The sequence below is a fragment of the Tympanuchus pallidicinctus genome, unplaced genomic scaffold (genome assembly GCF_026119805.1).
Source record: "Tympanuchus pallidicinctus isolate F22 unplaced genomic scaffold, pur_lepc_1.0 scaffold16, whole genome shotgun sequence".
Lineage (NCBI taxonomy): Eukaryota > Metazoa > Chordata > Aves > Galliformes > Phasianidae > Tympanuchus > Tympanuchus pallidicinctus.
In genome coordinates this window covers 9339595-9354272 of record NW_026294679.1, presented here as the reverse complement: position 1 = coordinate 9354272, position 14678 = coordinate 9339595, and the positions used below count along the sequence as shown (strand labels likewise).

The following is a 14678-nucleotide window of genomic DNA, read 5'->3' as shown; positions in this document are numbered from 1 at the left end:
TGCACATTTAAAATATTAAAATTTTTTAATATGTTCCTTTAAGTTCAGTAAACAAAGAACTGTTTCCTTGGGAAGTATTTGCGAATAGATGGATGCAGTACAGCTACATGAATTTGTCTGGCAGTGTACAGGAGTTTAAAATACAAAGCAGTGCTGCTGTATGCGCGCTGATCCTTAGAGACCTTGACATGTCATCAGAACCAAGCAGCACTTAAATGTTCTGGAACAGGACATTTAAACAGCAACTTCAGCAGCTTCCGAAAATCCTTCCCTGTAACGTTGGGTTCATGTGGTGCATTTGCTGGTTACGTCCTTTATTTGAAAACAGTTGAACTTTGCATAATTAAATATTTACGGAGACATGCATTGCAGGAGGGAAAGCAGAAAGAAGCGTAATAAACAGTCTGGGCTTCCATGCCAATAAGAAATGTATTTCCTTTGTAAAAAATATACTGAAAAACAGTACACAGTAACAGGGAGGGGAAGTGCAAAGACCACTACAAAATTCAAGGATACCTGATTCTTCTAATGGTGCAAGTGAGAATTGCTGTCTATGGCACTGGCTTGGGCATTTGGAAGTGGCTAAGCCAATAAAAACAAATGTTAATGAAAAGAAAACAAAACATGTAAGTGTGTTTTAATCAAAATGTCTCTGCCAGAACCACAGGAATCGATAATAAGAAATCTCACTGTGGATTGATCTAGCCTTTCACTCTCACAGCTCTAAATAAGACAGAACAGTATTTTTATTATTGTTGTTGTTTTAGATTTGTTTTTAGCAGAAAAGAGTGTGGTCTCTTCAGCACACAAGCAGATTTGCAAGGTGGAGGAGATGTCTTTAGAGTAATAATGTTCAGAGGAAAAATGGGAAGGTGCATCATCATTCCCTTCTTGGGAAGAATTTTTGATACTTTCATTGATGACTTGGGTAAAAAAGGCACCCATTAGATCTACAGCTAGTGCCAAGAGATGAGGATTTACAAGTGCATAGGAATCCAGAGTAATCCTGACAAATCAGATCTGGCATAACCTGGATGCAGTATTGATGAGGGCAACGTGAAATGGTGACAAAAAATCCATTAGATGATCAAAAATGGAATGGTCTGAGCCAGCCATTCCCATGGAAAGTCAGAGCAGCATGGTGTGAGGGATTCTTCCCAACCAATGTCTCTGGTTTGCAGGGGGGCAGCAAGAACTTCAGGAAAGGGGTTGGATTGTGCTGCTGAGAAGGAAAGCACTTGAGCATTGCAAACAAATGCAATATGTGAGACGTGCAGAAAAAGGAAGTTGGAGAAATCCCAGCAAGGCAGGTTCCTAAGAACAAATTAAATGAGTACGTCAGGAGTCACCGAGTTCAGCTTGATGCCACCTCAGGGTTAGTCCAGCCGTCCTCCTAGCATCACTTCCAGCTTTGTGTCCATGATCGCCGTCATTATCTGAGAGGAAACTGCTGTGTTTGCCCCCAGGTCTTGTTGTTTTGCCAGTAAAACTGTTTTTTCTGCATATAAACAAAGGCAAATATTGTTTTGTGTGCAAGTTTCAAATGAGCACAAAGGACTCTTGGTAGGAGTCAGGCATTTAATTCCCATCACCTTCATAAACCTTGAGCATAGCAGCTCTGCGAAAACATTTTACGTTTCATCTTCCAGCTAACTGTTGGGTTGGGTGTTTGTCCAGATAATAGAGTTTTCTATTGCCAAAAATATGCAAAACTCTCTTGGCAAAGTACATGTATACTTTGGCTGGAGTTTTACTCAGTCCCTCAGTAGTATAATAGAGGGCTTTAAACATCGTTACTTGGGATAAGAGCAGTTTTACTTGCAGCTTATAAACATATTAAAGTGGCTTAAGGCTTTTAGTGCTCCTCATCATTAGCTGAACTTGCTCTGAAATATGATCTTTTTTCTTCTTTTTTTGATCAGTTCTAACCAAAACTCAGCCAAAAAATAAGTTCTGCTGCAGATGGTGACAGAGCTCAAACGATGAAAGCGGAGGGCTGTCCTCTTCTCAGCAGACTTCCTCATCTTTTCTGACCAGGAAGGTCATTTCACTACAAACCAAAGGAAATATTTCTTGTGGAGATGCAGAGAAAGAAAACAGTCATTTGTTAATAGCCAGCTGCAATCTGTAGCACAGGAAAAGGGTTGTGGCCATTTTTAACCAGTGCAACAGCCTTCATTGGGCTGTAAGTGCTGCTCTTGTTCAACAAGCAAAAATGTAAAACCCGTATTCTTAATGAGATCAGCAAAACAACACGACGTAAAACATCGTTATAGTAATTATTTATTCTGATTACTAACGTATGCTTTTGAGATGGCTGAGCTTGGTGTTTTCTTCTACCAGCATGTGAAATGCAGCTTTGCAGTCCCGTTGAATTCAAGCAGCCAAATTCTGTCCTGGGGTACGAACACAGGCTCTCCCTGTGGTGCTGACAAAGAGTGCATTTTTTTATTTGAGGGTGGTTGTACCCATAATGTCTTTTCAGCTTCATCTACATAGAATGTGATTTGTTGATCTTCAGTTTTTTTGTTTCACTTTTAGTGCAGCAGCAATTGCTCTGGATGAGTTTCAAGAAGGCAGTCCTGTGCTGCTTGAATAAATGATGCATTACAGGGAAGGGATATTCATGCTTCTGCATAACAGTGTGTTGTTGCTTTTGTGCTCGGATAATCAGAAAACAGTTCTCTTTGCTGTGTTCAAGGGTACTGAATTAAAAATTGTAAGTTTTCTGTTAGGAAAATTGATTCAGAAACACTTTAAATGGATGGAAAACAACATGTTGTTGCAGGTGGTCAGAAATGTAGTATGGGTTATTAAAGAGCAGTCGTACATCTGGCTTCCTTAGATGTCTTCGGATCCTTGGCTATTTCACTTCTGAAATAAGCACAGTAGTACGAAGGCCTTGGGAAAAGTACATATTACAAAACATTTTGTAGTGAAAATAATAACAAATTTCTTTTGGAGATTTTGACTACTCAGTATAGCTATACATAAAGGCAGAAGGGTTGTGGGGCAAGGGATACAATATCTTAGAAGTTGTGCAAGATTCACAGCAGTGAATTAATCTGTTTTGGAAGACTTCAAATTAATTCCCTATTCAGCACTTCAAATACTTCTGGATAGAAATAATTTCTGAGAACACAGATCACAACATAATTCTCAGATCACAACTTCAGTAGTTTTGTTTGGTGATTTTTTAAATATAATTTATTTCCTAGTTCTCAGAGGTGCCCAGCAGCCTGAATTTTGTCACTTGGGAATGATGCTCTGGATGCTCTGTTGTGATCGATGTGTTCTGGGCTCAGCCTTTCATTGCTCTTGCAGACGAGATACTCCAATAATCCAGAGGTCTGGATGCTTTACCTCCAACCCTGTGTGCTGCTCAGTGCTCTTGGATGCTAAAAGCATAATAAGGATTATGAGGGTAGCAGATGGATAGAATTGATTGATAGCAATTCGGCCTTGCCAGTGTTTGCAATTTCATTACGACTTTTGCAGCAGATAATGCACATCTTCAACTCCCAGCTCCCAGAGCTGGGCAGGGACTCAGTTGGTGCAGGGCTTTCGGTTAACAAAGGGAACCGCTTCAGTTAACCTTTTACATTGCTGACCTCACCAAGAGGAACGTTTTGCAAGGAGGATAGAGCTGACTTTGTCCACTGCAGGCTTAGTGAGGAGTGAGGCTGTATAGCAGCATCTCCCACCCTGAGCATCCAGGGGCTGCATGTCAGTAATGTGAGGATGAGCCAGGGTGGGAGCTGTGTGCGTACGAGAGGCGAATGGCCCCACGAAATGCCGAAGCCAAACACCATCTTCATATTGGGTTTGCAGTTTTCGGTGAGTTAGTAAAACTGCAGTGGGATGATTTGCCAAGTGGTGTTATTGAGTGTGTAAATTCAATGATTCTATAACAGAAAGAGGAGAAGAAATTTTAAAAGCTGTGCGTGGCAGTCCTGCACGCCTCTTACGGCCTGTATTTTGTAACGTAACAGAAATCCTTCAATTTGGGCGCTGCTCTAAGAGGTGCTCTATACACAACTGTCTTCCTGACCTCTAATCTGCACGTTTGCTTTTCCCACTGCCCCACAAGCATGTCCTTCCTTCTTTGGCTTGATTAGATGCTAAAATATTCTGTTTCTGCTGTGGGAGGATAAAGTGTGCAACTGAAGTACCCTGAAATCTGGAAATGCAAACCAGACAGCTGAAGCCAGGGCCATTCCCAAAACTAGGAGTGCATGGGAATGACCCTTCTTGCTAATTCCGTCCCTCTGTGAGAGGCTGGGGGGCTGCAGCTTCTCCTTTCAACGTTAGTTTTCTCCCAGGTGAGGTAGCTCCTGACAGCCCCCAGCTGCCCACCACCAGCCTGCGGAGTTGGGCAGAAGCTTGTAAGCCAGGGTACTCTGGCAGTGACTGTGTGCATGCTGGGGTCAGACAAAGTACAAGCTGTGCAGCAAGTTTGGGGGAGCTCAGGGGCTTGCAGGAGTATTGGATTGGATTCACAGGGAGGGACCATGCCCACATCCAGCAGGCAGCCAACAGAGCAGGGATGTGCAGGCTGCCCCGCGGGCTTGCAGCACAGCACAATTAGGTTGCTGGGAACAGCAGTCCTCTGCAGCTTCTGAGCCTGAAAGCATTACATGCTGTCTGTCAACTTCTCTTTTTATTTTAGGGCCACCAGGCAGTTCATATTTGCATGCTCTATAAAGCTTTTAAAAACAGTTTTGCAGCTTGCTTAACGTACAGAACTTACAAGCAGCTATAAAATTAAACAGTAGCTGTGAGCGTGGTGAGTCCTGTGCAGTGCAGATGCTGGTGGCACAGTACGGGGTCACTCTGCATTCCCAGGCAGTGACAGCAGTGTGCATGCTGTGCTGATGTGGGATCATCTGCTTGCTAAGCCCCTTGCACTCCATGGGGCTTCTGAGCAGCTTTGAGGGGCCCTCAGCACCCTGCGTGCTGGGATTCCCCCAGCCTCCCTCTTGTTTTGGCTATACTTCCACCCCGACTTTCATCTGTGGTCAGGTTTATAGGAAACCTTACTATAATTGTGATTCAGAGGTAGGGATGGAAGCCATGCAGGAAAACAAAAGGCACCTCAGTGCAGAAGCATGCTGGTGTCAGCTTGTGCTGACGGCGAGTCTCGTCATTACATAACGATGCACTTATCCAAACGGCATTTTGTATTTTTGGAGACAGATGTGCCTTGCAGTTGCTGGTGGAAGTGAAATGTTAAACACGAAACCCATTCATTTTCTCTTAGTCATACTTTGGATTTAAGCAGATGTTTTCCTAATTTGTGGTTTTCAAATGTAGCATGCTGACAAGACATTTATCATTAGCTACAACTTCATCCATGCAGTTCAGCAAATTGGCTGATTATTAACAGTGAGCGCTGCATGGCGGTTGATGTGTAGCCCCTGCTGCTTTGAAAGGCCTAAATCAAAACTCTAAATACAGTTTTACAGTGTAAATTAATTGAGTTTTGGACTGCATCCCTTCTACTCGGTGCTCTCTGCTCTCATTTTCAGGGCCAGCAGCCGTCTGTAATGTGTTGAGTTGTTGTACCTTCTGTGAGCAAAGGCTCCTGTGGGTGGAAGAAGTGATGGCTAACATTTTTCTGATGGGGGCATGAAAATGGCTGCTGGTATCCAGCATGATTTGCAGAAAGAGCACGGCCGTGGGATGGTGTATGTACACACGCACCAGGCTGGCTCTGCCATTGGTGATGCTGGATGTAGAAGGATGCAGGGGGCAGGAAAAGCAGGGTGAGCACAGCATTGCCTGATATTTTCCTTTATAACATTTCACTTGCTTATATAGATTTGTTAGACTTAACAAATTTAGGATTTTTTTCCCCCCATTTAATGTTTGCAGTGTTTCATATGATGAGAGCGGCAGTTGTGGTGTGAGCAGAGGAGATCTCCCAAAGGTGCTTTCCAATGCCAGGACCCACCATACACCTGGATGTGTCATCTCCTATATTCTTAGTTTTGGAATTCAAGCAGGCAATTAGTTTCTGTGTATTTACCCCACATGTTAGACTTAATGGAGAACACTCAATGCACCTGTAATTTCTAGATAGTATAAAGACCCCGATTTTCAGCAGCTTACGCTGCAGAAATTTTGCTTTACGTTCCAGTTGTGAAGTTCTTACCAGGTTGGTTTTACAATTCCATCTGATGTCCCTTTCTTCACTCCCTCCTGCTCTGTAAGAAAAGGTGCTGCTGGTCCCACCAAGCGTAACGTAACAGCACAGCGTGTGCCAGAGCAGGAAGGGCAAAGGTTGCATAGAACAATGGAAAAACAAAGATTTGCTCTTATGTTGCCTCTTCTCCTGGTCTGCTGTATGAGTATGAATTATATGGGAACTTGAAGGCTGAAGGCCTGATCCAGGGGATCTGTGAGGGATGAAATGAGAATTTTCAAGAGAGGCCTTTGATGCGCTTGTCTCCCTCATAACTTTTTGATTGAAAATGGTATAGCAGCAGAGTTTTAAGCGAAGGTGTTGGATTATGACTGCGTTGCTGACCACCACCTTGTTCCCTCTGTGTTTAGACGAGTAAATTATCACATTGATGGCTTGTCTCGTGCTGGGCTGTAGCAGTAGGTGAGCGCAGCCAGATTTTGAGTGAATTCAGCTAACCCGATCCCGATCCTTTGCAGCGCTGCCAAGCTCCTGGAGAAGAGCCCGTTCTCCGTCAGTGCCCCGAGCCCCCTGCTCCCCTCTCCGGCCAGCCTGCAGCTGGCCCAGCTCCAGGCCCAGCTCACACTGCACAGGCTGAAGTTGGCTCAGACCGCCGTCACCAACAACCCGGCTGCCGCCACAGTCCTCAACCAGGTGCTCTCCAAAGTGGCCATGTCCCAGCCGCTCTTCAACCAGCTGAGGCACCCCTCTGTGATGGGTGCTTCTCCGGGACACTCTGCAGGTGGCCCTCCGCCAGGGCCTGCCATTGCTAGCACCAGGTTCTCCTCTGGCGGCCTCGCCTTTCCCGCACAGAGCGCAGGGGGCAGCCTGGGGCCCATGCAGGCCCAGGCCCCCAACGCCATCGTCATGAGTCCCTTTGGAGGCGTCATGGCTCCCACCTCCAGCCAGCAGCCCGTGGTCGTTGGACTCAACAAGGTGGGCCCCTCCGCCGCTGCCGCCGCTGGGGGCTTTTATGAGTACAGCAAGCAAAATGTCAGCGCCCCACAGGGCTACGCCTCGGAAGGGGATCAGTCCGGCTTCCCTTCGGCAGTTGGGGCTCGCTACGAGGGGCCCTTTGGCCCCGCCGGCCCGCTGAAGCACGACTCTCCAGCAGGGTTCCAGAAAGATGCCTATGGGGCAGCGCCTGCCTTCCCCGGCGACCCACACACCGGTGCTCATCCAAAAGGAGATCCCAGCCCCATCTTACATGGCACAGGTACAAGCAACCAGTGGGAAAATATCCCCAATTTCTCCAGCCAAAACAAGTCTGACCTCCTGCCCAGTGACAGCATGTGGCCATCAGCAAGCCAGCAGCCGTATGAAATAAGAAACGAGCTGTACAACCCCGAAGAACCGACACCTGACACAAAGTTTAGCACGGCCGCTGCCCCGGCATTCGGCAGGCTCAACAATAGCAAGCAGAGCTTCGGCAGCCCCCGGCTGAGGCAGAATGAGGAGCTGAGCGCCGGCGCGCCCGACCTGCCCATGAGGTCACTGCAGCCCCACGAGCTGAACGACCTTCATGGTGTGGCTCCCCTCCACTTCCCCCATGTCTGCTCCCTCTGTGACAAGAAGATCTTTGATCTGAAGGTGAGTGATTTCAATGCGCCCAGGCGCATCTGTGGTGTTCAAAGGGGTTTCCCTGTCTGTCAGTTGATTTATCTGTCTGCCTGTCCTAGCATAGTCTGTCAGCCAGGTCAGCCTCTATCACAGAGAGAAACACAGTTTCGTAGGGCTTGTAGCACTGTAAATCTCTTCTGTGGAAACTGCTGGGGTTTCAAGATCTGTTTTTGTTCCGCATTGCGCTGTGAAAATGTGGAGAGCCGTGTGTGTGCGCAGCAATCTGCCGCTGGGAGGCTGTGGTCCTGGTGTGAGAAATGCCAGACCCAGGCACGCGTCATTCCCTTCTCTGATGGGGGTGAATCAGGGGGAGGAGGAGCTCAAACCTGATCCGCCCTCCTCCAGCCAGTATTGTAATTGCACATCTGCAGTTTCATTTGGCTGTCTCTGTTTCTGATCCGAAAGCCTTCCTGATAGAAGCTTTGTGGAAAGTCACTTCAACAAAATAGCACTTTTCCATAGAATGACTTTGATAATTTCTTTGTTGGGATGTCCTCCATCTTCCAGTAACTCAAAAAAAAGAATTAGAACTCACTGTCCTGGTGGCTTTGGCCTGGAAGAAAGATGCTACCCAGCATAAGGGGTGCAGACCAGGCTCCCAGATCTTATCTGTTGTGGGCCCTAACAGCTTTTCTTGACCACATTCATACTGTCAAAAGACCCTGAAATTCAAAATCAGCCTTGAGCAGAAACTTGCCTGTTGTACAGAGATCCTGTGTTGCAAGATCATGGTATATAAGTCAGCTCTGGAGAAAGCCACTGCCATCCACAGGCCTTGCCTGGGGTTGTTCTGCCCCCTAGGTGAGCTCTGTCCCACTGGTCCTTGTGGCCTTTTCCATCACATTGCAGGACCAGCACCTCACTGCAAAGGCATGTGTTTTCATGCCAGTGGTGGCCTGACAAAAATATTGCAACAGCATGAGTGTACAAAGGAAGGTAGCCAGCAACTGAAATAATACCTGATACATACATGCCCTGTGGCTTTGGGAGATTTGAATGTATTTGCTCTTTCATGTTTCCCTTTTATTCTTTGAGCAGCTGCTTGCTAGAGGCTTTTCTATGGCTGCTGCAACTACAGGAGTGGTCTGAACTCACCCCCACCTCGGGCATGCTGGGCATGTGTGTTTTTCATTAAACATTTTATAAGAATGGTGTAATTGTAATTACAGTGAGCTTCAGTTGGTCTGTTTATTAGTATTTAATATACTGTCCTATTTGGCCCATAGAAATGTAAAAAGCTGAATGCACTTCTCTTACAAATGTGTTTATCTACTGAAGTGAATGATCACTGTCTTTGCTGCCATGTGTGATGAGCACCCTTGTTATGGACATTGCAGGAGCTGAGGATGCTCAGAGCCTTTCAGCATGAGCTTTTCCAAAAAAAATTACCTGATTTAATAGAAATGAACGTGTAGAATTTAAAAGCTAATACAGAGAAGCCATCTCTGTGTTATGTAACTGGTAACTGAGTCCACAAATAACAAATCAGTAAATGCTTTGGAGAAAAGTATGCTTGGCTCCAGTATCATACAGTCAGATCTTCAGCATGAAGTATTAGCTTCAGAATAAGGTAAACTGAACAGAGAAACAGTCTTTCAGAAATTTGTCTTAGGATTTTTCCTGTGCTCATCGTCTCTTTGTTTCAACGTAGGACTGGGATCAGCACGTAAAGGGAACTCTTCACATCCAAAAATGTATGGCTTTTTCAGATAAGTAAGTATTATTTCAGAGATGCTTTTCCAATTGAATTTCTAATAAAGCATCCCTTACTTCAGTGGCTTTATACCAGGAATTGACAATCTAATAATTAGACTTTGATATTTGCGACATGCCATGCATGCTCCTAAAGTTGTTTCTTTCTTTTCCAGCACTGGTATCCGGTGTGTGTTAAGTTCAGCAGATGGAACATTGCATTTATCACCAAATAATGCAGCAGTTTTCAATCCATCTAGTATTGAAGGTGAATGGTTGCATGTACAATAATTAAAAAACTATTTTTAATGAAAGGAGATTTCAGTCTTTGGGCAGAACTGGGCATTTCAAATGACATATGATACAGATTTCCAGGGAAAATAGTGCATCGTATGCAGTAAGACTTAAAAGGCAACCTGCCTTTCAAAGTGGGAATTTATTTTTCTTTCCAACAAGTAGTTGTTTCCACAGTACAATGAAGCAATGGTGTTGAAATGATGAAATTAATTGTTACATAAATGGGGCATTGCTTACTGAGTCACGTTAATAATATGAATCAAGATTTTCACAAAATTGTGTGGTCCATTATTTAGATTATCCACCAAATGTCGGCTCGTCTTTTATCACTACGTCAGCAAGATCCTTTGGCCAGCCAGGTGCTACATTTCCTTCTCTTCCATCAGGGGTAAGAGTGAGTATTTAAGAAATTGGTTTCCTCGCAGAGATTCTTGCAGAAACCTCTTCTACTTACTGGAATTAAAAATCTGTCATTTTAAGACTTCCTTTTAGGCAATAATGGGAACGCGTAGTCCATCATTTAAATTTACCTGCAGCTCCTTTATGCTTTTGATTTTGATCAAAACAAATATAGATGTAGTTCTTTTGGTGGTTTTTTGTTTGTTTGTTTGTTCTTGTTTGTTTTTTTTTGTTTTGTTTTGTTTTTTGTTTTTGTTTTGTTTTCTGTGCTGAAATTGTTTGCTTGTTAGAGGGATTTGAAGAGGCTGGCAGGTTGTTCTGTGTGTATCTCCCCCATATTCTGTGGCTTGTATTCTTGTATTGCTTGGCTTTCCCCCCCACGTTCTGAGCCTTATTGAAGCAGGAAAATCAGCTGAAAAACTGGATTAAGTTCTACTTACTCTAAGTATTGATCCCAGTGAGAGGCCTGCATCTCTTCAGTTATTTATCTGTAGCAATCACTCTCTGCTGGGGGCCTCCTCCCAGGTAGCAGTGGTGGAAAGACAGTGGCTGCAGCTCCTCTAATGCTTATTTGCTTGGGCGTCCCAGTTTGATTAATTATACTGGACTAGCTTTTTCTTAGTTTATTTTCGTGTACTATTTATATCGCCTGCTGCCACTGGTAACCTTTCAACAAGTTTGCTTCAGTATACATAAACCTTCTGTGGTTTCAGTTTATTATCCTCCCAGTACTCAGGACAGGTTCCAGTTGTGTTCCTCTAGTGTGCACTTGAATTACCATCCCACTCAGCAAAAAATGTCACGCATAAAAAAATCTTACATTAAATATGGCTTTTAAACTGGGGAAACAAAGGGTTTTAAAAGAAGGGGAAAAAAGCAAGAAACTGCAAATCATATGCAAGCTATTATTAGAGTTGGAAGCATTGAGGAGTAATGCTAGGTTGTTCATAGAATAGCAGCAGTAATCCGGGGGTTCAAGTTTTCACCTTGTTAGCTTTTATGTCCACATCCTGATGGCGGCTCAGGCACTCCAGAAGGACAGGCTGAGCTGCGTCCCTGTGCCGCTCCAGTTCACACCGGCATTGCTTACAAAAACATCACCCAGATTTGTGTAATCCAATCAGTTTTGTGCTGTGGGGTTTTGCTATGGCAGGGGTTGTTGGAAGGGATTTTGGCTTCTGCCTGTCACAGACACCACGTGTGCAGGGCAGCAAAGAGCAGAGCTGCTTGCAATGGCTGCCTCCAAGGTCAAAGGTTGGAGTCGCGGCGGCTGTGGAGGAATGTTCCTTTTCATCATGTCTGTCAACCTCACAACAAATGAAATTACTGCTAATACCAGTATCGTTTCTCCTCAGAATCTGTCACTATTTGACATCTAAGCTGCCTGCAGAAGTCCTTCTGAATGACCTGCGGTGCTAAGAGAGATAAAAGAACCAATAACTTTGGCTTTCCTGGACACTACAAATCCCCTTTTTCTTCAGAAGCTCAGGAGGTGGTCAGGGAGCTATATTAGAGGTGTTAAATTAGAGTTTACCAGCTGTCATTCCCCCCCACAACCCAGGTGGTTTATAATTTATTACACCTTTGCACAGCAGTATTCACTTTCAGCTAAGCTGCTGCCATTTAACTGAGCAGTGGGAGATTATACTTGACCCTGCATGTAATCATAAACAAAGTGTTCAGATTTCTCAGAGAGCTTGATACATGCTCTCTGTCTGCAAATAACTCATTCCTTCTTCTAAAGGCAAATAGAGCACTGCAAGCCTTCCCTCAGACATGGAAAGCCACTGGCAGTGAAGGAATGGGACTGCTGGTTTCTTAGTATCTTTAGGAAAGAGTTATGAAAAGCTCAAGAAATGGATAAAGGATTTGAAAAGTAAGAGATCCCAAAAAAATGGGGAGGAGAAAAAGATGCAATTAAAAATATCTTAGTTAGGTTGATGAAAGCATATGGCAAACTGCATGAGATGCCCTTCACTGTTATGCAGCAAATAATTTATTCAACCATTTATTTTTTGAACAAACTATTTTTCTAACAGTTGTCCAACTGCGCTGGTAGATCCCTGTAGACATTAAAGAAAGTTAACGTGAAGTCTTACTGAAAATCACATTCTGCTCTGGACACACCGTGGCTCCTGAATGTGGATATAGAAGTTGTATATTCCTTTTCTGGCTGTGTTTTGCATTTAGTGAATGAATCCAATTTAACTTCAATCAGCTGACGAGGATATTGTCTGGTACAGCTCATCTGATCTGATGAGTGTCTGACCACTTTTTAGTCGTGAATTATAGCAGATTTATGACGTGACATTTCAATTCAAGCCATTGCCAATTTTGGGGAGGTGGTAACGTCTTAGAGTCATCTGATTTAATGTACTGCTGAGTTCATGTCTGAGCCTGGGCCCTGGAGCCTAGGGAGGGAACAGCTGCCTTTCTAGTCCTATATGTGCTTAACACACCATCCCTTAACAGGTCTGACAAAACAAACAGAAGGTGCCAGGTGACATGAGGTGTTCTTGTGCTGTCAGGAAGGTTTCCTTTTTCCCTGCCAGCTGCATGTTGTGTTCTCCTGTTGTGTGCTACATGCTGCCTTGCCAGATGCACTCAGCCATCACTGCTTTTCTATTCAGGTGGAGCTGAGTCGCTCCCATCTTTCTCCAGGGTGAGGTTTTTGTTATTTTTGTGATAGAGAAAACACTTTCCTTTTGGACTGTGACACTTGTTTGATTTGCTTTATGCACCTGGGCAGTCTCTGTGAACTGAATAGCAGACTGCTGTGGGAGGCAGGCTCGTACTGTAGCAAAAACACACCAGCAGTTACGGGATAAAGTCTGGAGGGAAGGTAATGGGATGAAGGTGCAAATAAGATAACATTAGCTCTGTAACTTGTGAACTTGCTGACAAGCCAAACATTTGTGATGGCTCTGGTGAATTTGATCCCATGAGATTACATGATTTGCATCTTTCCTTGAATGGCACAATTTTAAGTGAAGGTAGAGTTACTTCTTCAATAAAACCCTAACAGCGGAAGTCATAAACAGGGAAGTATTCTGGGAAGACTTAATCCTGTGTGAGCAAGGTTTGCATGTCATTAGCTGAGGTAAATTATATTTCTCTCTCAGCATACTCTGATGTCTGTTTGCATGAGGAGGGCAGAGACTGCTTTCCACATCAGGGAGATGGGCAGCTCTTTGGGAACTGCCCCAGACCCCAGAATAGGCTTCCACCTTTGGGAAGTGACTGCTGCACCAACAGCATGTGCCTGTGCCAGTCCAGTTTGGGACCTCTGCCTCTCTGCATGCCCCTGTGGTCAGCATGCTCTCAAGAGAAATGTGTCTCTGACTACGTGGTGTTGCAAAGAGTGAGGAAAGCAGCAGGTATTTCAACCTCAGGTACAGCTGGGGTGTCCTCTTGCAGAATGAATGCTGTTTTTTGTACCTCTGGCTCAATCTGTTCCATGAGAGCATGAAGAGGGTTTAGATTCAATCCCTGCTATCCTGAACACCTCTATAGTTATTTAGACTATTTTTAACATCCATAAATCCTGCAGGGACTGCAGTGAACATCTGCTTGAAAATACTCTTCTTTATTCATGAGTGTATGCATTGCTGGCAAAGTATTTGTTAAGGGTGTTTTACTCACTAATATGTGGTGCCCTCATGTGTGGGGAAGGCGCAAGGCCATCAGTGGGACAGGCAAATGCAGAAGGACAGAGTGAAGGCTGCGTGACTTGGCAGAAGAGCCTTGGAGCTGGCTGGTGTACCAGACAGATACCGTGCCTGCAGTGAGCTTATTGGCACCTCCCCATTGCAGAAACACCTCTGAGCACTGAGGGGTCTCCAACCTCCCTCTGGTGCTGAGTGCCCAGCCCTCTGTTGGAACGTGCCAGGGCCCTGAAGTCCCTTACTCTCTTAGATTTGACATGGCAAGTTACCTTCTGCAGCCATACCACTATTCCTGTTTGAACTAGAGCATCTCTCCTAGTAATCCTCTCCTGGTAATCTAGGGATGGGGACTCCACTGCAAGCCACAGTTCAGTTAAAAATATGAATGGGAAAGAAAATTTTTAATCAGGATGTTTTTAATTAAGGATATTTGTCCTTAAAAGCAGGTGTGTAGAACAGATCATTTCAGTTTCTTTTTCTTTTGCAGAAATGTAAGCTCTTATCTAGTGGTTGGAATATTTAAGATAAAACATGGCTTTGAGTTGGACTTTTTTTCCAGTTTCCCCAGAGGAAATCTACATTGGGTCGAGTTGTTCACATCTGCAACCTCCCCGAGGGAAGCTGCACAGAGAACGATGTCATTAACCTGGGCCTTCCGTTTGGGAAGGTCACCAACTATATCCTCATGAAATCCACTAATCAGGTACTGTGCTTTTGGAGCCACCAGTGTTGATGTAAGTAGGCAGAAAGGCATATTGAGATGCTCAGTGAGACAGTGCCCGTGCCTTTTAACCTGCATCACACTGTAGCAGAACTCTGTC

The 14678-nt window shown here is 44.6% G+C and overlaps 1 protein-coding gene across 1 annotated transcript in view; it reads left to right on the top strand.

The window, feature by feature from the left end:
• Nucleotides 1-14678, top strand: part of RBM20 (RNA binding motif protein 20) — a 92917-nt gene that overhangs the window by 59144 nt on the left and 19095 nt on the right. Inside the window, exons 2-6 of the mRNA XM_052676683.1 lie at nucleotides 6664-7774; nucleotides 9456-9517; nucleotides 9673-9764; nucleotides 10090-10181; nucleotides 14417-14560. Of these exons, the coding sequence (XP_052532643.1) occupies nucleotides 6664-7774; nucleotides 9456-9517; nucleotides 9673-9764; nucleotides 10090-10181; nucleotides 14417-14560 (1501 nt within the window). The remainder of the gene's footprint in view (nucleotides 1-6663; nucleotides 7775-9455; nucleotides 9518-9672; nucleotides 9765-10089; nucleotides 10182-14416; nucleotides 14561-14678) is intronic.